At 37.8% G+C, this 22,803-nt stretch overlaps 1 protein-coding gene across 13 annotated transcripts in view; it reads left to right on the top strand.

Moving 5' to 3' along the window:
* The window catches only part of Ralgapb (Ral GTPase activating protein non-catalytic subunit beta), a 92,587-nt gene that overhangs the window by 13,251 nt on the left and 56,533 nt on the right, over positions 1 to 22,803 (top strand). For 9 of the 13 annotated variants that reach the window (XM_041670038.1, XM_041670034.1, XM_041670035.1 and 6 more), the window contains exons 3-11: positions 2,846 to 3,048; positions 8,237 to 8,400; positions 10,452 to 10,638; positions 13,047 to 13,178; positions 16,572 to 16,750; positions 18,270 to 18,418; positions 18,530 to 18,746; positions 20,801 to 20,836; positions 22,048 to 22,249. In XM_041670038.1, the coding sequence (XP_041525972.1) occupies positions 2,846 to 3,048; positions 8,237 to 8,400; positions 10,452 to 10,638; positions 13,047 to 13,178; positions 16,572 to 16,750; positions 18,270 to 18,418; positions 18,530 to 18,746; positions 20,801 to 20,836; positions 22,048 to 22,249 (1,469 nt within the window). Of the gene's footprint in view, positions 1 to 2,845; positions 3,049 to 8,204; positions 8,401 to 10,451; positions 10,639 to 13,046; positions 13,179 to 16,571; positions 16,751 to 18,269; positions 18,419 to 18,529; positions 18,747 to 20,800; positions 20,837 to 22,047; positions 22,250 to 22,803 lie in introns of those variants that run through there. The other 4 variants (XM_041670041.1, XM_041670040.1, XM_041670037.1 and 1 more) reach the window with 2 other exon arrangements.

Raw genomic sequence — 22,803 nt, 5'->3', positions numbered from 1 at the left:
ATCACAAATTAAGAAAATGTTCCACAGGCTTGCTTACAGCCCAGACTTATGGAAACATTTCTCAACCAAGGTTCCCTCTGTGAATATGACACACTATATAGCTTGTGTCAAGTTGATATAAAACTAGTCAGCATAGTTCCCCTCTCTGTTTATAAGTAGCCACTGACTGAAAGCCTCACTTAGGTCAGATTTTCTGGCTACACATATGTTCTGAGATTGAGCTCTCCTGTGTCCCTCACTCTGACTGTTTTAGCCTGACTTCAGGGTTCAAGTGCTGCAGAAGACCAGGTAGTTGGAACTGGGTTTGGAATTGCTATTCCTAAACTTGCTGTCCAAAGGGATCTTGGGATACCTTGTCAGGGAGATAGTTTTCTGTTCATGGTGTCAGGGCACTAAGATGACATTAAACCTCAGTGGGAAGTTTAAAAGGAACCCTGAGAATGGTGTGATTCTCTGAAAGTTTAGAACTCGGTCCTAAGAAGGATTATGTAGAGCTTATACAGGCTTTTTCGGTCTGTTCTCATGACCCCTCCCCCCGCCCTTTTTTTGTGACAAAGTTTCACTGTATGTTCTTGGCTAGCCTAAAATTCACTTTGTAGACCAGACTGGACTTGACTTGCAAAGATCCACTTGCCTCTGCCTCCCATGCAGCATCAACCACCTAAATAAGATTTTTTTTAAATTTTTTTTAAAATATTTATTTATTTATTTGTTATATATACAATATTCTCTCTGTGTGTATGTCTGCAGGCCAGAAGAGGGCACCAGATCTCATTACAGATGGTTGTGAGCCACCATGTGGTTGCTGGGAATTGAACTCAGGACCTTTGGAAGAGCAGGCAATGCTCTTAACCACTGAGCCATCTCTCCAGCCCCCTAAATAAGAATTTTGACAAGATAGGCTGGTGGTGTAGCTCGTGAGTAGAGTGCTTCCCTGCTGTGCTTTGGACCCTGGGTTTAATCCCTAGCACCACAAAACAGCAGCAGTGTCATAAATCACCTTTTGTGGTGACTTTTGTCGTGGTCCGGCCACGGTGGGATTATACATTCCAGGGTAGGGGTATGAGGATTAGAAATACTAGGTGGGAGGAACAGAGACATAGGATAGTACTGAATAGGATAGTTCTGAGTTCTGAGTTTAATTTTCATATGCTTTTATACCCCAATACAAAAGGGGGGGAGAAGGCAAAAGACTGCTTTAACATGACACAAAGGACAACCAGAACAGTTATTTGTTTCAATACTTGAGACATCAAGCCATTATTTCCTGAGTAAAGCATTTGGTGTTTGGGTAGGATATACTCTAGACCACGTACCCTGTAGGTGGCCACTCCCTCTGTCAAGCCTCCTATTTTAAATGAAGGAGCACAGGAGTGTGCTTGAATTCTCTGACCTTTGGTCAGAGTGGAACAGATCCATTTGTATGAACCACCTTAACGTCCAAAACACAAGTAACCACACCCTGGGTCAGGACGTCTCGTTTTGTAGCCACACCTGTTGTCAACAACTTTGAAAGAGTAAAAATAAACTCAAACTCCTTGACCTTCAGACAAAGTAGAAAAGGCTCACACTTCTAGTTCCCCACACAGCAACCACAACTGGAACTTGGTATAGCCTTTGGTAAGCTAGTGGCCTCATTTCCCCCCCAAAATTTCAGAACCACTATCCTGATACTGTCTTGTATAGTATTTTGATTGCTTATAAATCTGGCCATTCTATAACCCATAGGATACCCCTATTCCAGAAACATTCGCTAGTGGATTGGTGAAACACTTCAAAACTGGTGGTTTGAAAACTAGGTTTATGTTTCTTATTGAAGATAAGGGTTTTCTTCAGCTTCACTATTTGTAAACCAGTGGTGTGCTCAATTATTTAAACATCCTAAATTTTATTTTTTTGATATGTGAAATGAGGCCCGTTTACCCTGTTAAGCCAAGGTTATTGTGGTGGTGACATTTATGAAGATACTGTTTTTAACTGCAAAGACTGTGTAGTTGTTGCTCTCTTCAAAGTAAGGCTTAGTGAAGTTTATCTGGGTCTTTTTGAGCAGGCTGGTTCTCAGTGATCATGCATCCTTTTTGTTAAGTGTTTACTGATCATCTACTTAGTATTTGTCCCAGATTTTTGTCTGGAATTCACTTAAATTTTCTAGGCTTTGGTATCTAAGAATATAATTTCATTTTTTTTTCCAAATTGGGAGATTTTTTTCTTTCTCTTAGCATCTTATTATTCACAGCACAAACAAGTAAGTGTTTCAGGTGGTCAGTTTAAGTACGTACAGCTAGATGCCTGGTTAAGACCTTACCCATTCAATCCCTCTTTACCTGTGTGTGTGCTTACCTGTCCATTTTAGTGTTTTTTTGACAGAGAAAACAAGTTGTATAATAAGTTGAATGATTCATCTTCCTTCCTGTCATTTGTTCCTATTGCATAATCTGAGGATGAAATGTTATTAAATTTATATATTTGATTTTTTAAATGATACATATTTACATATGCAAATCGAGCAAATTCTACATTTTCTATTCTATTCCCAGTATCTGTAGAAAATTGAAAAGATCATTTCATAGAGTGAATGGTAATGATATCAAAAGGGTAAAAGCGTGTATAGGCTTAATATTTAAAAATAATGAATTTACTTTCTCCTGAAATTTGCTTGAAAAGTATGACATGAATATGTCTAATACATAGAAAGTACGTGTCTAGAATAAATTTGATGTATTTGTTGAGATGACTGTATTTTCAACTTAAAGCATCTGGGTACTAGGAGATGTTATATTTTAAACTAATCTAGTGAAATACATATAAAGATCTATATTCTTTGTGAATGTTTTCCTTTGCTTAGGTAAAATGGACTATGGAAGTAATTTGCTATGGATTGACCCTACCATTGGATGGAGAGACTGTAAAATATTGTGTTGATGTATATACAGATTGGATTATGGCTTTGGTATTGCCTAAAGATTCTATTCCATTACCAGTTAGTAAAGAGCCTAATCTATATGTTCAAAGTATATTAAAGCACCTACAAAATCTTTTTGTACCAAGGTAAGTTATACCTATATGGTCATTACTAAGATAATAATAAAGTATTTGTAAATGTTACTTTATTAAATATAGATGCTGATTTTATTGTTCGTCCTTTGAACTTTACTCATTCACTTATGGATTCGGTTAATATGACTAAAGTAGATAGGGTTACATAATGTTTCACAGGAGGTTTTTGCTTTTTTTTTTTTTTTTTTTTTTTTTTTTTGAGATGACGTCTCATTGTGTAGCCCAGACTGGTCTTGAACGTTCTATGTAGTCCATATTGAGCCAAATTTATAATCCTCCTGTCTTAGTCTTTTGAGTTCTGAGATTATAGGTGTGTTCTACCACTCTTGGATTTACCACAATTTTTAATAGATGTATTTTTATTTTAAATACTTTTTGGCCTTGTTAGTGAACTCTAGATGTTGGATATTAAAATATGGTGATGGTGACATATTTCTGTCCCTTGTTAAACTTTTTTTTGGGGGTTGTGGGGGGACTCGCGTAATGACTCAGTGGTTAAGGTTAAAGGTGCTGGCCACTAAGCCCAGTGATCAGAGTTTGATCTCTGGGACCCATATGGTGGAAGGAGAGAAGGACACTTGTGGATGTCCTCTGACCTTCACGTGTACTTCACGGTATATATGCATACACATGCACACCAATTAAATATTTAAAAATACACCCAACTTGTGCAGATTTTTGTTATATCATAATTCTTGTTTCCACATACAACCAAAGCAACTGTTCTTCCCTTAAATAACCCTGTAGTGTATGAAAGCATAGAATTAAGCAAACAGGCCAGGCATGGTGGCTCATGCCTATAATCCCAGCACTTTAGAGGTGGAGTCAAGATCAGGAGTTGAAGATAGCCTTGTCTACAGAAGTAGTTGAATACCACCAACCTGAACTACATCATGGGATACTGTCTTAAAGAAACCAAAAAAGACTGATGAGATAGGTCAGTGGGTAAAGATGCTTGTCACCAAGCCTGATGACCTGAGTTCAATTCTTGGAGTCTACTTGGAAGAAGGAGAAAACTGACTGCTGCCAGTTGTCCCCCGACTTTCACATGAGTGACATGCATGTAAATATCCACCCCCACCCCACATATATACAAGTGTAAAATTTTGAAATTAAAAGTTTGAAATAAAGTTTAAAATCTCCTTTAAATAAGCGAGCTAACTAAAAAGAAAAAAGAAATAAAGAAGTTGGATATTTTTTTGAGATTAAGTTTTACTGTATATCCTTGGCCTGAAACTCACTAAGTAGGTCAAGCTGACCTTGAACTCATAGAGACTGCAGGCCTACATCTCCCAAGTGCTGGGATTAAACCTGTGTGCCCTAACATTTGGTTAGCAAACTGGAATTTACAGATATTTATGATAAACAAAAAGATTACCCTTGAAAGTTTGTTATTAATTTCTTCTCCATCTTCTGAGGCAAAGGTGTTAAATGCCAAAATGCAAGTTATTTATCTTACTTGATTTTTTTTCCTAATTGTTAAGAATGTTACATTCCAACCCTGTGTGGTGACTCCTGCATTTAATCCCAAAATTCATAAGGCAGAATCAAGTGGATCTCTGTGAGCTGGAGGCAAGCCTGTTCTGTAGAGTGAGTTCCAGGATTGCCAGGGCTAATAGAGAGACCGGTTTTAAAAAGCAAAAACAAATAACAAAAGAATATTACATTCTGAGGCTAAAGCTACAGCTCAGTCAGACTATTTACCTGCATACCCAAGAGCTGTGGGTTCCATCCTTAGTGTCACTGAGAAATGTGTATAACCTATGGCAGATCTTTGAGAAATACAGAAATATGTGTGTAAAAATAATAATAAAATGAAAGCAGTAGTTTCCCACCAGTTCATGAGTGTTTTCGGCTGTTTTGTGCTTGTCAAAGAGGCTGTGGGGCTCATCTCCTTTTGGAAAAGTTTTTGCTAGCGCTTTCAGTCTGTCTGAAGGACTTTGAATTACTCAAAAACCAGCTCTTTAAATTTAAATTTTTTAGCTTTGTAAATTTAGAAGGAAGTTTTTGTTTTAGAAAATCCAAATTGAAAAAGAGAAGTCTGTTAGAACTCTGTTCTGTGGGTCAGATATAAACTCCCCCATAAAAAGTGCCATCTAGGGCCTTCTGGCCCTAACTAGACTAGCCACAGCTGATTTTGTATGAGTCTTACTTTGTAGTCAGACTTGTAAACATTCCCCTAAGTGCCCTCAAAGCTCTTTCCTGTCTTCACCCGTCCTCCTGTCATTTTCTTTCTCCCTTGTCTATTGCTTGTCTAACTCACTCTTCGTGGTTTCCGGTCAATTCTGTCTTAGAATCCTTACATGATCACACAACCCCTCTGTGGTCACACCTCCTTGGAATTCGCTTGGTATTTCCCATCTTACTCTCTTATCGCTCATTGTTTTTTCCATATCCTTTAACTTGTTTTGTTTTCCATCTAACCAACTTGAAGACAGGAACTCAGCTGGCCTTCTGTATTTGGGGGGCATCTACACTAAATATAATGCAGTGCTGGGTTTAAATATGGATTAAATGTTTGTTGCTTGTATTCATTGACCTTAAATGGAAACAACAGGAAATGTTTATTTCCAGCTAAACAGGCTCCTCTAAAAAGATACAGATCTTTTTTTGACATCCCATCAGAATTGATTTACAGTATTTTTCACTGTATGTATGAAATGATCCTGTTTGAAAGTTAGTCCCTATGTCTCTCTCATCTCTTTCACTTTACCATCTTTTAATTCTGGGTTTGTATTGCTGAAAAACAGTAATGGCGTTTGGATAAATTGTGCTTTTGTTTTTACTTTTCCCTCTTGAAAAGTATGACTATAAATTTTTTTACTATTTGTTCCTCAGGAGTGTGTGTGCATACAGGTCAGTGAATTCTGAAAGGCACTGATTTAAGTAATAGAGTTCTCTTGGCCAGTGATAGTATATGAAGATTAGGTGAATGTTTTCAGTGCTGTATATTGGAACTTCTGATATAATCTTCAACTGCTAGAAGTTTCAGTTTAAAAAATTTAATAGATAGTTCATCAAATTGTTATCAGAGCTGACTTAGTTCTTTTTATATAAACTGACTCAAAATGGAGGAAACTGCCTTAACCTTTTGCTAGAGATTAAGTTAATGTGACTTTCTCTTTTGTATTTTTGTCTGGTATTTTTTTCATAATTGAGTGAAGAATATACTATCTCTTCAAATTGATTGTAGTTTTAATTGCTTAGCTATACTGCACTATAAGAAATGTAGTCCTTCATCCATGTGTACATGTCTCTTAAAGCAGTGATCCATAATTTTGTTTTTGTAAAAAGCTAGCTAGTGAAAGTTTCCTATATTACAGGCCATATGGTGGTGTAACTCCTCAACTCTGTGGTCATAGACTATTAAATTAAGAAACAAGAACTTTACTTACAAAGGTGCTTGGGAGATGGCTCAGCAGTTAAGTACACTGACTGCTCTTCTAGAAGACCTGGGTTTGATCCTAGCACCTCCACATGGTGACTCACAACCATCTGTAACTCTCATCCAGAGTATCTAATGCATTCTTCTGGCTCTGTGGGCAATGTAAATACTTGGTACACAAACAGGCAGAATGCCTGCATAAAAATAAGTAAGTAAATAAAAAATAGTGTTACAAAGGCAGGTGTAGTCAAGTTCTGTATGGTGATTTGTGGACTAGTTTCACCTTTAGATGAATGTGGAATGGAATGGACACCTGCCTCTCCATATGTTTGATGCATGCATAAATGTGAGTGCACCCACCTCCAGAGGTCAGAGGAGGAAATTGGGTGTCTTCCTTTATTACTTTGCCTTATTCCCCTGAGACAGGGACTTTTGTGAACCAGAAACTTGCTATTTCAGCTAAGTTGCCTGGCTTCCAGAATCCACTGTCTTCACCCTATATAGTATTGGGGTTACAGGTATACACAGCCATGCCCAGCTTTCTTTGTGGGTGCTAAGGATTCAAACTTAAGTCCTTAGGGTTTGAACTTAGGTCCTTTTATGATTGTACAGTGAATGATCATGCCTATTGAGCCATCTCTCTGGTCCAGCTTTGACTTCTTTAGGGAACATTTAGTTATTTAGATGTATCATTTGTCTGCAACTTTAAGGTAGGATCCAGTTTTCTGGGTCATGGCTAAGGCTTAAGGAGTGGGAGTTTTAGGAGTAGATGATCTGCTGACATTCTTTTAGGACACTCCAGCTTTTTGCGTTAAGTCACAATTTATAGAAACTTGACTTTAGAGTTTATATCAGTATTGTGTTGAGTTTATCATGAGAAAGCGGGATGCCAGCTCATCAGTAATTAAAGCCATTCTTGAAATTCTCAGGTGGGACATCTTAGAAATTGAGGCAAGGGCTACTAGGCCCTGGATTCTCTAGCTTCTCTTCTACCTATTTTATGGAACAGTTGTTTCCCCCCATCCCCTCTCTGTCTTTCAAGACATGGTCTTAACTATATAGCTCTGGCTGTCCTGGAATTCACTCTGTAGACCAGGCTGGCCTTGAACTCATAGAGATCCACTTGCCTCTGCCTCCCTAGTGCTGATATTAGAGACATGTGCCCCCACTTCACCCAGCAAGTCTTTTCTTGAGCAAAAATGTCCTACAGACTAAAGAGAATTTTGTACCTATTGTTTGAGGAACCCTTGGATCCCTTTGGAATGCCTGTGTTTTTATTAGAGCAGTAGTAGCAAGTGCTCTTCTCTGAGGAAATGCTGACATGTCTTGTCAATTTTGGACATGCCCTTGAGCCTTATAACAGATATCAGCTTTAGAGTAATTGTGAAAACTGTAAACACTTGAAGAATTCTTGTGAATGTGTTTTTCAGAAAATTGAAAAAGAATATAAGGACTTTTCTGCTCTATGTACTCATCTAGCAGAAATTAGTTAAATATCTGCTATTATGTGCCAGACACATTTCAGAAAGAAAATCCAGAGGTGAAGTGTACATTCTAGTTTTTCTCTTTTCTCACAGAAGCTAATTTCTCACAGGAGAGGTAGGTGGAGCTCCCAGGGTGCTGACGTGAGCAGTGGGGAAAACTAGCTGTAACTGAGGAGAGTTGTGCTTAGCCCTGTCCACTGATGTTTAGGCAATGTCATTGGACCACTGTTCTGCGTCAGTAAGTTCCTGTTCTTTGGCTGTTGCTGTCTCTCTTCCAGGCCTGTCAGTGATATCTGTCTGTCTTCTTCAGACAGGAACAGGGCTCCAGTCAGATCCGACTATGCTTACAGGTTCTGAGAGCCATTCAGAAACTGGCCCGTGAGTCATCCATCATGGCTCGAGAAACCTGGGAAGTCTTACTGTTGTTTCTTCTGCAAATTAATGACATACTTCTGGCCCCACCAACTGTTCAAGGTTTGTTAATGAACTTTTTCCCCTTATATTTTTTAACTCCAAATATAGTTCTCATTTAAACTTAGTGAGTGATAGACTCAGTGGAATTTTTAAATTTTGGTAAAACTATTGACAAACCAAGTTACCAATTTATACTGGAAAGACACAATGTGGGCTGGCTGTAGTGTCACATGCCTTTAATCCCAGAGCTCAGGAGGCAGAGGTAGATGGATCTGTGAGTTCAAGACCATCGTGATCTACATAGTGAGTTCCAGGCCAGCTAGGGTGACATAGTGAGACCCTGCCTTAAAAACGAAAAAAGTGAGGCAGTGGTGACACGTACCTTTAATCGCAGCACTCAGGAGGCAGAGGCAGGTGGATCTCTGGGCTCAAGGCCAGCCAGGTCTACAGAGTGAGTTCCAGGACAGCCTGTCTCAAAAAACAAAACAAAAAAGTTAGTATGTGTCTAAGTTATTTTACCTTCAGTGTTGTATTTTGCTAATGTAGAGAAGGACTTGTAATTAAACATGTTGGAGAAGGATAGGAATAATAGCTTGTTCTGTGTAGTATAGAACCTTTATAGGAAACAGAAAATGCTAAATTAGGATCTATAGATAATGTACTAGATGAAAAAGTTGTTATCAAAGTAAAGTATAAAAACTTGATGGTGATGATAGTGAAATATCTTGTTTTTTCACCCTGAGGTACTTAAAGAAATGGCCCAAGGCCTTGCCCATGCCAAACACTTAACCACTATGACTGAGCTCTACCTCCAGCCCACAAAACATCTTGTTTGGCAAATAAAACCTTCAAAATCTTAAGGTGTTTGCTTTGGAAGTATGACCTTTATTAGCTGGCCATTAAAAGCCTCTAGTTTTATTTACTTTTGCAGCATTTCAGAAGCCCTCCTTTGCATATTAAAACACTATGCATAAACTATAAGTTGATATTTGAGTTCCAGGTTCTGTTGTTCTAATTCTCTTGATATTCTCTCTACTAACATAAGTTAGCATGCTTGTGTTGTCAGATAAATGCAGTGACCAAGGAAATGTTTAAAAGGAATCATGGAATTATAGTGTGGGAAAGGACCCACGATAGGAATACTATCTCATTTGGACAGTAGCTTCCCAGTCACAGCACTGTTTCATTGGCTCTCCGCTATTGGTTCCCCATGCCAGTGACTGATCTCAGAAGTGTGAGTCAGGCAACTTTCTTCCTCCTTGGGTTCTTTATTATTGGAACTTTGGTTTTTGCTTGTTTGGTATGCACCTTTTAATTACTTTTTCTTCTAGTCCTAACTTTACTTTCTTGAGCTGTGCAAAGTAAAGTCCACCTCCCTTTCTGGTTTCAGACTTTGACTAGAAGGACAGCTCTGGGTTCTGTTTAAGGTTTGCCCTTGTCTGGTGCCATAGCTTAGCTTTCCTTTTGTTGCTCTCCAGTCAGGGGCAACTTAAAGCACCTGGAGCATTTTGTTGCAAACTTTGGAGTCAGGAAGACCTTGGTATTTGTTCTGATTCCTTTTTTATTAGCTGAATGGAGTGGGGACATACCGAAAGGTGTCTCAGATATATAATCCCAGTACTGGAAAGATGGAAGCAGAAAGATTGGAAGTTCAGGGTTATCCTTTGCTACATAGTTAAGTTCCAGGTTAACTTGAGTTACATTACAGGACTGTGTTTTTAAACAAAAAGCTAATAGGTATTTACGAATACCTGTCCTGAAGAAACAAATGAGAGATTACGTGGTCATGTGTGAAGTGCTTGGCATGAAAGGCGACTTGTAGTGGTCACTCATTGTTAGCATTCATCTTTTCCTTTCTTTTGTCTTCCCCTAGCTGGAACCTTAAGATCTGCACTAAAAACTAGCAGGGCAATTTGAAAATTCTCAAAAAGTAGTCATTGGTATTCTCTGTGATTCCTTCATAGGAGCTTGCTTCTAAGCTTCTCCATTTAGTTATTCAGAAACTTGATATTAACATTACAGCTATTTAAGTTTTGATCAGTTTTCCCGTATAATGAATGAGTCGCATTAAAAATAAGTATACCAAAGTTATGTTTCTTTTCATTGGCCAGGTGGCATTGCTGAGAATCTAGCAGAGAAGTTGATTGGTGTTCTTTTTGAAGTTTGGTTATTAGCTTGCACCCGGTGCTTCCCAACACCTCCTTATTGGAAGACAGCCAAGGAGATGGTGGCTAACTGGAGGCACCACCCAGCTGTGGTGGAGCAGTGGAGCAAGGTCATCTGTGCACTTACTTCCAGGTAGGTCATTTTCTTCCTCATCCTTCTGACCTTGGGGCAATTCTTCTATGGTTCTGTGTCTTATGGGGTTCATGGAATGTATTTTGAAAAACCTGGACCCATCATTATTGTACTTTATAGACTGAGCCAATATAAAAGAAAGAAATCAGGGAGATGGCTCATGGTAGAGGCACTTGTCGTGTATGCCTCACAACCTGAGTTTAATCCCCACAACCCATGTAAAGGTGAAAGAAGAGAACAGATTCCAGAGCTGTCCTCTGATCCCCTCATCATGGTATGTCATGGTGATGGCTAATACTGTGTCTTCTTTTAATGAGTTTTGATGCAAAAGCCTATATGTGCTGATAATAGAAAAACTGGAAAATGTAGAGTGAAAGAAACATCCCCTCACTTAAAAATGTTTTTATTTATTTTTTTAAAATATTTATTTATTATGCATACAATATTCTGTCTGCATGTATGCCTGCAGGCCAGAAGAGGGCACCAGACCTCATTACAGATGGTTGTGAGCCACCATGTGGTTGCTGGGAATTGAACTCAGGACCTTTGGAAGAGCAGACAATACTCTTAACCACTGAGCCATCTCTCCAGCCCTTAAAAATGTTTTTAAATATACAGAACTGTGTTTTAAATTTACTTTCTCCATTTAATTCCCTTTTATTAAAAACAGAACAGGGCTGGAAAGATAGCTCAGTAGTTAAAAGCATTGGCTGCTCTTGCAAAGGGCTGGGTTGAATCCCCAACACCCACGTGGCAGACTACAATTGTCTGTAACTCCAGTCCCAAGGGATCCAACACCCTCACACAGACATACATGTAGGGAAAACACCAATGCACATAAAGTAAAAACAAATGATTAAAAACAAAACAAAAACCCAATTTGAGATAGTATTATTGTTACCTGTGTTTTTCATTTGATGTCTGATTCAAGTAATTTTAATTACCTGTAGTTATTTGTAAATAATTTTTGAGGTTGTATTTTTAGTTAGCTTTATAGTTTACATAGTTTAATAATTTCATATTTTTATAAATATGCTGTTCTGATGTTTTTTACTTTAGAAATTTTATTGAAGGAATACTTTATATATATTTTGATGTTTTATTAAAATAAAATCCTTAGATACAGAGTAATTGAGTCAAATGGCTTTGAAAAGTCCTAGTACATATAGACTATTAAGTAAATGATTAAGTTGTTGAATTCAGTTAACTTTTATGTTACTTCATAAAAATGTGCTATAGTCTAAACATATAAATACTAAATTCTGAACTTCAGGTAAAGTTGTGAATGAATTATACCTTAGTTGTATTGAAGGATTTAAAGTGATATCAGTTTTTAAAAAATAATAGAAATTGGTGTGGTAGCATACACCTTTAATCCTAGCATTCAGGAGGAAGGAGCCCGCAGATCTCTTGAGTTTGAGTCCAGCCTGGTCTCCATATTGAGTTCCGTATCAACCAGAGCTACATAGTAAGACCCTGTCTCAAAACCAACACAAAACCCACAACTCTCCTAACAAAACAACAGGAAAAAAATAATCTATATACTACTTCTATGTTTAATGATGTAATTATATAGGTACAATAACAAAAATACATAATTTATTATTTGCAAGTAATATAAATAATAAGTTAAATAGTGTGAGTATTTCAGATAAAAGTTTAAATCATCTTTTTTTTGTTTTTGTTTTTTGAGACAGGGTTTCTCTGTAGCTTTGGAGCCTGTCCTGGAACTAGCTCTTGTAGACCAGGCTGGCCTCGCACTCACAAAGATCCGCCTGTCTCTGCCTCCTGTGCTGGGATTAAAGGCGTGCGCCACCACCGCCTGGCTTAAATCAGGGCTGGTGAGATGGCTCAGCAGTTAAGAAGACTTAACTGCTTTTCCAGAAGACCCAGGTTTGATTCTCAGCACCCACATGGCAGTTCACAACTGTCTATAAATCCAGTTCTAGAGAACCTGACACCAATTATACCAATGCACATAAAATAAAGTTTAATAAATTAAAAGCTGGAAATCCCTTGCAGTTTATAATTTTTACAAATCAGGGTTTTCATGTAGCTGAGGTATCTTTAATCTATTTTCTCATGTATTGGTTGAATGTATGTTTAATCTTGCTAATAATGGATTTGGTAGAAGAACCTGATGGTACAGGACTATAACCTTTGTTCATCAGGAAGAAACGGTAGGATCAGAAATTCATGGCCAACTTCTGCAATTTTGTGAGGTCTTGTCTCAAAATATTAAAGTGGGTTGGGATTAGATTAAATTAAAATAGCTCGGTGTTAGAGTGCTTGACTGGAATGTTTGAGCTAGGTTCAATCCTCAATACTATCAAAAGGTATTGTTGTCAAATCTTTAGAGACTTCACCAAAACAAAATCCTGAAAGTGGTGTGTGGCTTTATTTTCCAGATTGCTTCGCTTTACATACGGCCCTTCATTTCCTCCATTTAAAGTTCCTGATGAAGATGCCAATCTGATCCCTCCAGAAATGGACAATGAGTGTGTTGCACAAACATGGTTTCGATTTTTGCACATGTTAAGGTATTGTCATGTTGTTTCATGTGTTCATTACCCAGTAAGTGCTTTAGGGCAAGAGCCACACTGCTTCTTTTGGAATGTGTCATGTGAGTGCTAAGTGTAGTCCATTGGATGGAGCTGAACTGAACAGTATACATGTCTGCGTTGTGATGCATGTCTGCATTGTGTATCTCCTGCTCTCCATTTCTGTGTGGTTGGGTTGCCCTCAGCTATTACTGGAACCCTCTCTAGAAACTTGTTTTGTTGTATCTTAGATGATGATGTCTTTCCCAGGACTTTGTCAGACCTTTAGAGACTTCACCATGTTCCTCTCTGTCAGTACTGGTTCATCAGTCTTGATCTCAGTGCCCTCCTCTTGCAGCCTCGTTTAAAATTTCACTGAAAAGTAGACCTTAAGTTTCACAGAAGAGTAAATCTCCCTCCTCTCCTGTGATTTCTTTTTTAAAAATGACATTTATTTATTGTGTGTGTATTAAGATGTGTGTGTGAATGCAGATACATGTGCCATGGAACATGTGTGAAGCCCCAAAGCCAATCTTGTAAAGTTGGTTCTCTTACTTTAAGTGGATCCTGTGGATTGAAATTAAGTTATCATGGTTGCATCATCCAGTGTAGGCAAGTGCTTTAGCCCACAATCATCTCATTGGCTCAATAGAATAAAAATTTTAGATATATCTAGGATTCACTTTTAATTTTTTTTTAAAAAAATTTTATTTATATTTATGTGTGTGTATCTCTATATGAGTGTATGCTGTGTATTTGGGTACTCTCAAATGCCAAAAGAAAGCATCATATCCACAGAAATAGAGTTATGGGAGGTTGTGAGTCACAATGCGGATGCTGGGAACCAAACTCCAGTCTTCTGGAAGAGCAGTATACACTCTTGACCATTAAGCATCTCTCCAGCCTCTTTTTAAACATTTTGTTTATTTGGTGCTAGGAATTGCACTAGGGTTTGCACATACTAAGTATCTAGTCTACCACTTAGACATACTTTCCTTCTTTATTTATTGTTTTGAGGCTGGGCCTTGCTGTGTAGCTCAGGCTGGCCTTGAACTTACTTTCCTTACCTTAGCTTTCTGAGTACTGGGGTTAAGCCACTATGCTCAATCCCTTTAGCCATTGACTTTTGGGGATTATGAATTCTAGGGTGTAGTCTCTGGATCAGCGTCATCGATTAAACTGTTTTGTGTCAGTGAGTGTTTACCCCTATTTCATACCTAAGTAAATTCTTGAGAACTCTTACCAGACTCTAGTTACAACTTTGCAGTCCTCTTAAGAATCTTACATAGCTAACAGAAGTATATTATTCACAAAATTTGCATATTTCTTATCCCATTATTTGTAAGTATTGCTAAGATAGTGGGAAGCTAGCCTATTTTATGTTGCTATAGCCTTATATGAGGCAGGAGCATCACAAGTTTGAAGCCAGTATAGGAGATTAAGTGAGTTTCACACTAGTCTATAATTTAATAGTAAGACCCTGATTCCAAGCTGGGCGGTGGTGACACATGCCTTTAATCCCAGCACCTAGGAGGCAGAGGCAGGTGGATCTCTGTGAGTTTGAGGCCAGCCTGGTCTACAGAGTGAGTTCCAGGACTGCTAGGGCTGTTACACAGAGAAACCCTGTCTCGAGAAAACAAAACAAAAAAGGGTAAAAAAACCCAAAAGACCCTGTTTCCAATAAAAAATTTCTTTTAATTAAAAAATTGTTGCATATTTTTTAATTTCTTCATTCCTAATTGGTATATTAATCTTTGGCATTGTTCTTGGGATAATACTGATGTCTGATGTTTTAGTTAGGGTTTGTATCCTTATAAATAGTAGAAATCTGGATAGCAAATGGGAGGGAGGTTACTGTGAATCCATGGAGAGCCCTCATTAAACTCTCAGAAGCAGCTGGGGAAGGCTATGTTATTCTTTAATCAAGAAGACTCATACTTTTCTTTCTCAGTTTTCTTACTTCTCTAGTATGTACATGCTATCTCTGGTAGACTGTTTCCCCAGTTTCTAACTCCTCCTGCCTTTCAGGAGTATGTGATTCAATGGTATAAATGACTATGAACACTGTGTGGCTCCAGTTCTAGCTCTTTTAGGTTACTGGGGTGTTCCTTTTGCTCAGACTTTCAAAAAGAGGTGCACTAGACCAAATTACTTTTGTTAATTAGGCTAAAGTGGTCTTGGGTTTCTCACAAACCCTTGGATGAACTCCCTTTGGATAACTTTTATGTCTCTGTTTAAGTGTGCTGTGGGTGGCTATGAGGATTCCTCAGGAGGGGCCACTCTGTCCATTGGCAGATTTCCTGGGAAGAGTGCTGCATGTATTGTGGAGTATAACCTGTTCTTGTTTAGTACGGTAGCTTCACCTTTTTCCTGGGAAACAACACAGTTCCTGTTGACTTTACTCATGTTATTCTCACTTGCACTTGGTACATCCAAACATGCAGACAGATGTTTATATTAAAATTTTCTTTATGAAATTCTTGTTGACTTTAGTTTCCTGTTATTTAGTTCCAAATATCAGAAAAAAATATTCTGTTTCTTTTCTTTTTCTTCAGAGACAGGGTTTCTCTGTGTAGTGGCCCGAACTGCCCTGGAATTCGCTATGGAGATCAGATTGGCCTTGAACTCACAGATATCTACCTGCACGCGCGCGCGCGCGCACACACACACACACACACACACACACACACACACACGCCCGTGTTCGGATTAAAGGTGTGCACCACCACCATCCAGCAGAAAAAAATATTCTAAAAAGTTAAAACTTTCTGGCTTTACTTTGATTTTCATTCTGTGAAGAGAATATGTTAAAAAGAGCACCTTTAAACCCAGCACCCGCACTTAGAGGAAGGAACAGGAAGGCAGAGGCTGGGCAGCAGACAGAACTGGACCTGTAAATTCAAGGCCAGCATGGTCTGTGTAGCCAGCGATACATAATGAGACCCTGTCTCAACAACAAATAAACAAAAGCATCTTATTAAATTCTCAAAGATTAATAAAAACATTATTAAAAAAATAAATGAACAAAGAAAATCCGCAAGCCTATGGAGAAACATTCATGTTTTAGTTCCGATCTCATCAAATAGTCAGTTTCATCTTCACCACACACAAGCATAAATTGTCCTGTTCTTTCTTTTCTTGTTGTTTTGTTTTTTTGTTTTTGAGACAGCCTCTCTCTCTATAGTCCTGGCTGTCCTGGAATTAACTCATTATACAGATCAGGCTGGCTCCAAACTCACAGAGATCTGTGTGTCCCTGTCTCTCAAGTGATGGGATTAAAGGTGTGTGCTAGCATGTCTGGGTGATAGTTCTAATTCTTAAATTAGATTGCATGCATTTTTATTGCTATAGACATTTCTAAGTATGTAACGAATTCTTTCTTCTTTTCTGTAGTAATCCTGTGGATCTGAGTAATCCAGCCATTATAAGCTCAACCCCCAAGTTTCAGGAGCAATTCCTGAGTGTGAGCGGAATGCCACAGGAGCTGAGCCAGTACCCCTGCCTTAAACATCTGCCTCAGATATTCTTTCGTGCCATGCGTGGAATCAGCTGTCTGGTGGATGCATTTTTAGGTGAATTTTGTGTATATTTCTTAGATGTTTGAAGAGCTGTGTGTAAATGTCTACAGTTTAATGCTGGAAGCTCTCAGGAAAGCCCGAAGAAAGAGGAACAAACTTACTGGCAAATAATGATCTAGGAAAAAATGTTTGCAGCGAATTGTGATAGCTGGAATGCTATTGTCTTTATCTAAATCAAAAAATGCCATGGAAAGACAGTAGCTTAGTAGAAAGGTGGAGAAAAGACCCAAAAATGTACAAAACAGATTATAGATTGCAAAACTCATTCCATGCGTTGCCCACAAAAATCATTTAAATTGACTGTTTTCATTGGTACTCTGTACCTTTTGTGAACCAGTGTTTTAGTTTGTCATAGGTAAGATGCGCAAATCTTGTATCTTTTTATGTGTGTGTGTGTGTTTTGTTTGTTTTTTTTTCGGAACAGGGTTTCTCTATAGCTTTGGAGCCTATCCTGGAACTAACTCTTGTAGATCAGGCTGGCCTCGAACTCACAGAGATCTGCCTACCTCTAGGATTAAGGGCGTGCGCACCACCGCCTGGCCCTTTTGTGTATTTTTAATCTGTTGAAAAAGAGTGATATTAATAGTTGTTATTTTCTAAAATGGTTGGTATGTGTATATGTTAAACGTATCACACAGTTTAGAGGTTTTTTCCTCTGTCATGAAATCTTTGTTTTTTGGTGGTAAGTGCATAAAAATATGCACTTATTTTGATAGTGAAAATGTAAAATGCAGTGAGAGGCTCTAGACTGAGTGCACAGAATGGCTGGATGGTTAGTGAGATGTGCAGACTTTGGTTGCAGGTTAATTCTGTTTAATTTGCTTGTTTGGTTGGTTTTTTGAGACAGGGTTTCTCTAGTAGTCCTAGCTGTCCTGGAACTCCTTCTGTAGACCAGGCTGGCCTTGAACTCACAGAGATCCGCTTGCCTCTGCCTCCCTAAGGCTGGGTTTAAAAATGTGTGCCATCACCACTCCAAGGTGTGTGTTTTTTTTTTTTTTTGCCATTTTTTAAGTAATAAAATTTATTAAAATTTTTAAAAATAGAAAAAACATAGTTAATAGGCTTGTTCTGATTAGATTGCTGGCACATAAGAGCCTATGCTGTCTGTGTTTGACACCTAAGGTTGTTTTCGTAAGTATGAAGCAGGCCAGGCAGTGTGTTTGCTGTAGTACTTTCTGTGGGGCCGGTGTCCATTTTGTTGTGTATGTCCTCATAGGCCTTCAAGTATGAGGAGCCCAGCAGCCCAGGAGTCAGGAAGGAGAGGGGAGCCTGCTTGTCTTTTGTAACATTGCCTGGGAGATGTATCAAATAGTCACTTATTTCTAAGCTTAAACATGGCCACATCTTATGGTAAGGGAAGCTTAAAACTGTAGCCATTTCTTCTGGCTTCCTTGTTCAACTGAAATAGGGTTCTCTTATTAAGAAGAAAAGATATGTGGACCTTGGGAGGCAGATCCATTTTTCTTAAAAGCAAAGGCAAAACCTTTCTTTTATTATTATTATTTTTTTAAAGGCATTTCTCGACCGAGATCAGACAGTGCTCCCCCAACACCCGTGAATAGATTAAGTATGCCTCAGAGCACTGCTGTGAATACCACACCACCACATAACCGGAGGCACCGGGCTGTGACTGTGAATAAGGCCACCATGAAGACAACCGCGGTAAGAACGTTCAACATTGTTGTTTGCTTTATGAAGGTTAACTTTTACAAGCCTTGCCACTTTCTCCAATTTTTCATGACTGTAGACACTTAACTTGTATTTTTCTGGTAGGTTACTACTGTTCACACCTCGAAAGTCCAGCACCAGGCATCCTCCACTTCTCCTCTGTCAAGTCCAAATCAGACTAGTTCAGAACCCAGGCCGCTGCCTGCCCCTCGCAGACCAAAGGTTAACAGCATCTTAAATCTCTTTGGATCGTGGTTATTTGATGCAGCATTTGTTCACTGCAAACTCCATAATGGAATAAACAGAGACAGCAGCATGACTGGTAAATATGCCCAGAAACTTATAGTCATCATTCCCTTTCTGTTTCTTTCTCTTTAGTCTTTCCTACCTGCAAGATTAATATGGCTCTTGAAAAGCATCCTGTTTCTCACCAAGCAATATATTGTGCTTAACCCCTTCCAGCTGAACTAATAGAAACTTGGGAACCTTTCCTATCTGTCTTTTTTGTATACTTTATGAAGTTTGGCCCTTTGTCTGGTTTTATTAGGGACACTTCAGGTTAATCACTTTTTGTTGAATCAAATTCCTTTTTGTAGGTGACCTGGAAATTCTCTTCATGTCAGCCAGGATAATAATAGATATTTAAACAAATATTTTACTCATTGAAATGTATTCTTAGATTTTTCACAGCCATTTAATCATCATTACATGTTAATATCAGGAATTTTCTGTTTTCTTCGTGGTAGTCTCTAACCTCTCAGGTTTTAGTCTAGTGAAAACATAATCTGCTCTGTTAACCCTGTAAGATTTGTAGAGTATTAATAAATCAACTTCAGTATCTTCATTAGATTTACTGTAGAATGAAATTGTCTAAATGAAATTGGACGTATTTTGTCATCTTACTATTATGCTAGGAGCGAATGCCAGATGGATGGTGAGGCCGGGCAGAATGTTTTGAATGGTTATCATCTGTCTTGCACAGTTGAATAATAATAATGGCTGGCATTTATTGTGCAGCTGTTAGCATGTGCCAGGTCCCATGTTTATACAATAATGAGTGTATTAGTTGTTTTCTAAAAATATACTTTCCTATAGGGGTCGGAGACAGATTGAGGTAAAAAGATTTCTGATAGTATTATTCTCTAGGGAGACTGTTGAATTCAGGGATAAAATTAACAGTGTTCATAAGGGTCTCTGTTTTTTTTCTCAGAAATTCATCTACAGCTAGGTTTATGCCTGTGAATATTCTATCAGTGTAATTATTTTGGATGTTCTTATGAATCTTTTAAATAATTTAGAAAGGTTTTAAGTATGAAGATGTTATGAGATGTGAGGCTGCATGAGTGAGTTAGAGATTCTTTTGCTTGATTTTGTTCAAATTCAGTCACTTTATATTTTACCATTTCCACATTCATGAGCTTGATTAAATGACGAGTTTTTAAAAACCACTCATGGGTATATTTTCATTATTTATGTGCTATGTATTTTAAATTTTCTGAACAATGTTTATCAGTTTATATGGTATTGTCCAGAGTGAGTCAGCCTTTTATTTATTTATTTTGGTAAGTTATAGTTCTTACAACATTACCTAGCTGTTGAGTGTGGAGCTGTTGGCCTTGCAATCTCTGAATCTAGCATGGCTCAATCTGCTGCTTTCTGGAAGGCTAGTATAATGAGAATCTAGAGCTTTCTGTCTCTGGAGAGTTTGTTACAACTTGGTTTGCTCACTGCACTAGAAGATAGAACCAGAATTCAAATGACAAGTGAGCAACATCTCACTTTCCCACCATTCTGAACCTTCTTCCTGACTATGTCCAGAGATGCTAAAGGGTGTTACATTATCCAGGACATTTGAGGTGTCCAAATAGTTAAAGTGGATTTAGAGTGCTCTTGGGTACCAGTCTTGAAGTCTTGGATGGGAGGTAGAGGGGTTGGGGTATTGTGTGTTTTCTATGTACTGGCTGTCATCAAGGAATTCTGCCATGCAGTTCACCTTTAACTCAAGTATTTGCTTCTTTGAACTTGTTAGCTTTCAATTTACCTGATGCACTGTGCTTTGTAAAAGTAACATTGAGCTGGGAAGGGTTAATAAACTAAAAATTTTAATGCACGTTATGGGCAGTTCAAAACCTCAATTCTTTGTAGCTATGTAATTTTCTTTGTTCATTGTTTTGCATGATACAAAATCATAATTTTGGACCTGAATGCACAATTTCCTATGTTTTTGAATTAGCTTGTGGTATCATAAAACTTTAAATCTAACTTTTAAAAAGCTAAAAAGCTTCTTAATTTATTGTAAAATTTCACCATCTTTAAAGTATTTTATAATTACTGCCGTCCTTTGATTTGTTTCCATTTATTTCTATTATCTTGCAGCATCTTTTATCCAAATTCTTCTTTCTTATAAATCTTGTAAGTAGGAACCAGAAGCTTCTCCTTAATTGCAGTCATGTTTTTATTTTTCCATAATTCCATTAAAATTTTTGATTGTCATTGTCTATTGTAGTTTTTGCACTTGGGAAGAAAAATATTTTTTCTGTGTTTTGAATGGGGAAGATTGTTGGCAAAAGCAAATTAATCTGCCTGAATCAATCCCATTATTTCTGTATACTAGTCTGGTCATGTCATGAATTCCAGGACTTTGCACTAACTGTGTTTTGGCTTTTATTCTTTTCTTTTTCTTTTTCTTTTTTTTTAAGCTTTAAGCTTATTTTTATACAGATTTAGTGTTTGATTTGTATGCATTCTGCATGTAGTGTTTTCCAAATGTATTATTGCTGGATAGCTTATTCAGGACTAAAATGGCTCATGGGAAGTTGCATAAAGATTTATGCTTGACTCTGCATCTATTAAGCCTCCTATCATTACAAAACAATTTAAACATTTTATGTAGAGTAATAAAAGATTTCAGAGTGATCTGTGTGCTATGAAATCTTTTGTTAAAAGCAACTTTCGAAGGGCTTCTGTTTTGGTGACAACGAATGACCATGATAATCCTCCTTACCAACCCAGTTTTCTGATTTATCAACCTCAAGTTTGCTGCTGTCTGTGGTTGTTAAAATTCATTCTCATTTGCTTGGTTGGGCAGCTCTTTGGTGTGTGTTTTGGAGCTGGGTGGGTGGTGGGAATGCCCTCTCTTCCTCCTTTACTCAGTTCTCATCCTTACTCTGCCGTATTCAAACTGGCATATATTTGCCCTCTTAATTGCTTTGTCCATTTGAGTTAATTGTATAAATTGTAATTGCTACTCTTCTTAATGGTTAAGATCATTCTATAGAAGGAGGAAAAACCAGAAAATAAATAATAGAAAAGGCAAATTCTGTATATATCTGTATGCAGATGTATACAATTATAATCTTCTGACTAGAAATTCAGTGAAAAAATTCTTTTTGTAGAATCTGTTAAGTTGACAATGCTATTGTAAATTGTTACCCATTTCAAAGAAGATATCAGAGAGCCCTTTTTAAAAAATAAATTAAGACATAGTTGCTAAACAAAAGCATTATTGGATTCTATTAAAGTAGTTATGTAATGACACCAGTATTTGATCTTTGTGTCCAGGGTCCCATGAGCCTATTTGGCATTTTGACAAAAGTAATAAAATGCTCCTTTTCTCTCCCCAGCCATTGCAACACAAGCTAGCATGGAGTTTCGACGAAAAGGGTCCCAAATGTCCACAGACACCATGGTTTCCAATCCTGTGTTTGATGCAAGTGACTTTCCTGATAACTATGAAGCAGGAAGAGCTGAGGCTTGTGGGACATTATGTAGAATTTTTTGTAGCAAGAAGACTGGAGAAGAGATTCTGCCAGCTTATTTATCCAGGTTTTAGAATTTTTTATTTTCGCATTTGTATCATTTGATGGTGAAACACTATTGTGGCATGGCTTGGTAGGCTAAATCAATAAGCTATTCTTGGTCTGAAATACTTCCCAGTGTCTTTATGTAATTGAAACTTGCTTGTTCTTCCATTTTACCCTCCTCATCAGATTTGGTAAAGATTTCTAAGGTTCTGTTCTAGAGCTATTATTTATTCTATCATTATAAATTCTGGAGAGATTTTGGAAGTAACAGTTTGTTAATAGATTTTTTTGGCACAACATTAGGTTCTGTATACAGTCCAGAAATAAGTCAGCTGTGAATCTTTACTCAAAGGAGTTTAGTGACTATGGTGAATAGGTTCGTGCAAAAATAGCAGTGGTTCAGTAGGAACCAGAAGTTGGCAGGAGACACAGATAAATGGTTTTAAGTGTTTGGAAGAAACAGCAGCTCATACTTAGTCTAGAGGACTCAGTAAAGAGTTCTGGCATATTATTAGATGTTTGTACTGAATTTAGAAAGGATGGATAGTGTTTAAACTATTGGGAGGTTGGGTAGGA

Source organism: Microtus oregoni, unplaced genomic scaffold, assembly GCF_018167655.1.
Source record: "Microtus oregoni isolate MIOR12 unplaced genomic scaffold, Mior012 000020F_ref0000438, whole genome shotgun sequence".
NCBI classification, from domain to species: Eukaryota; Metazoa; Chordata; class Mammalia; order Rodentia; family Cricetidae; genus Microtus; species Microtus oregoni.
This window is presented reverse-complemented; position numbering and strand designations above follow the sequence as displayed.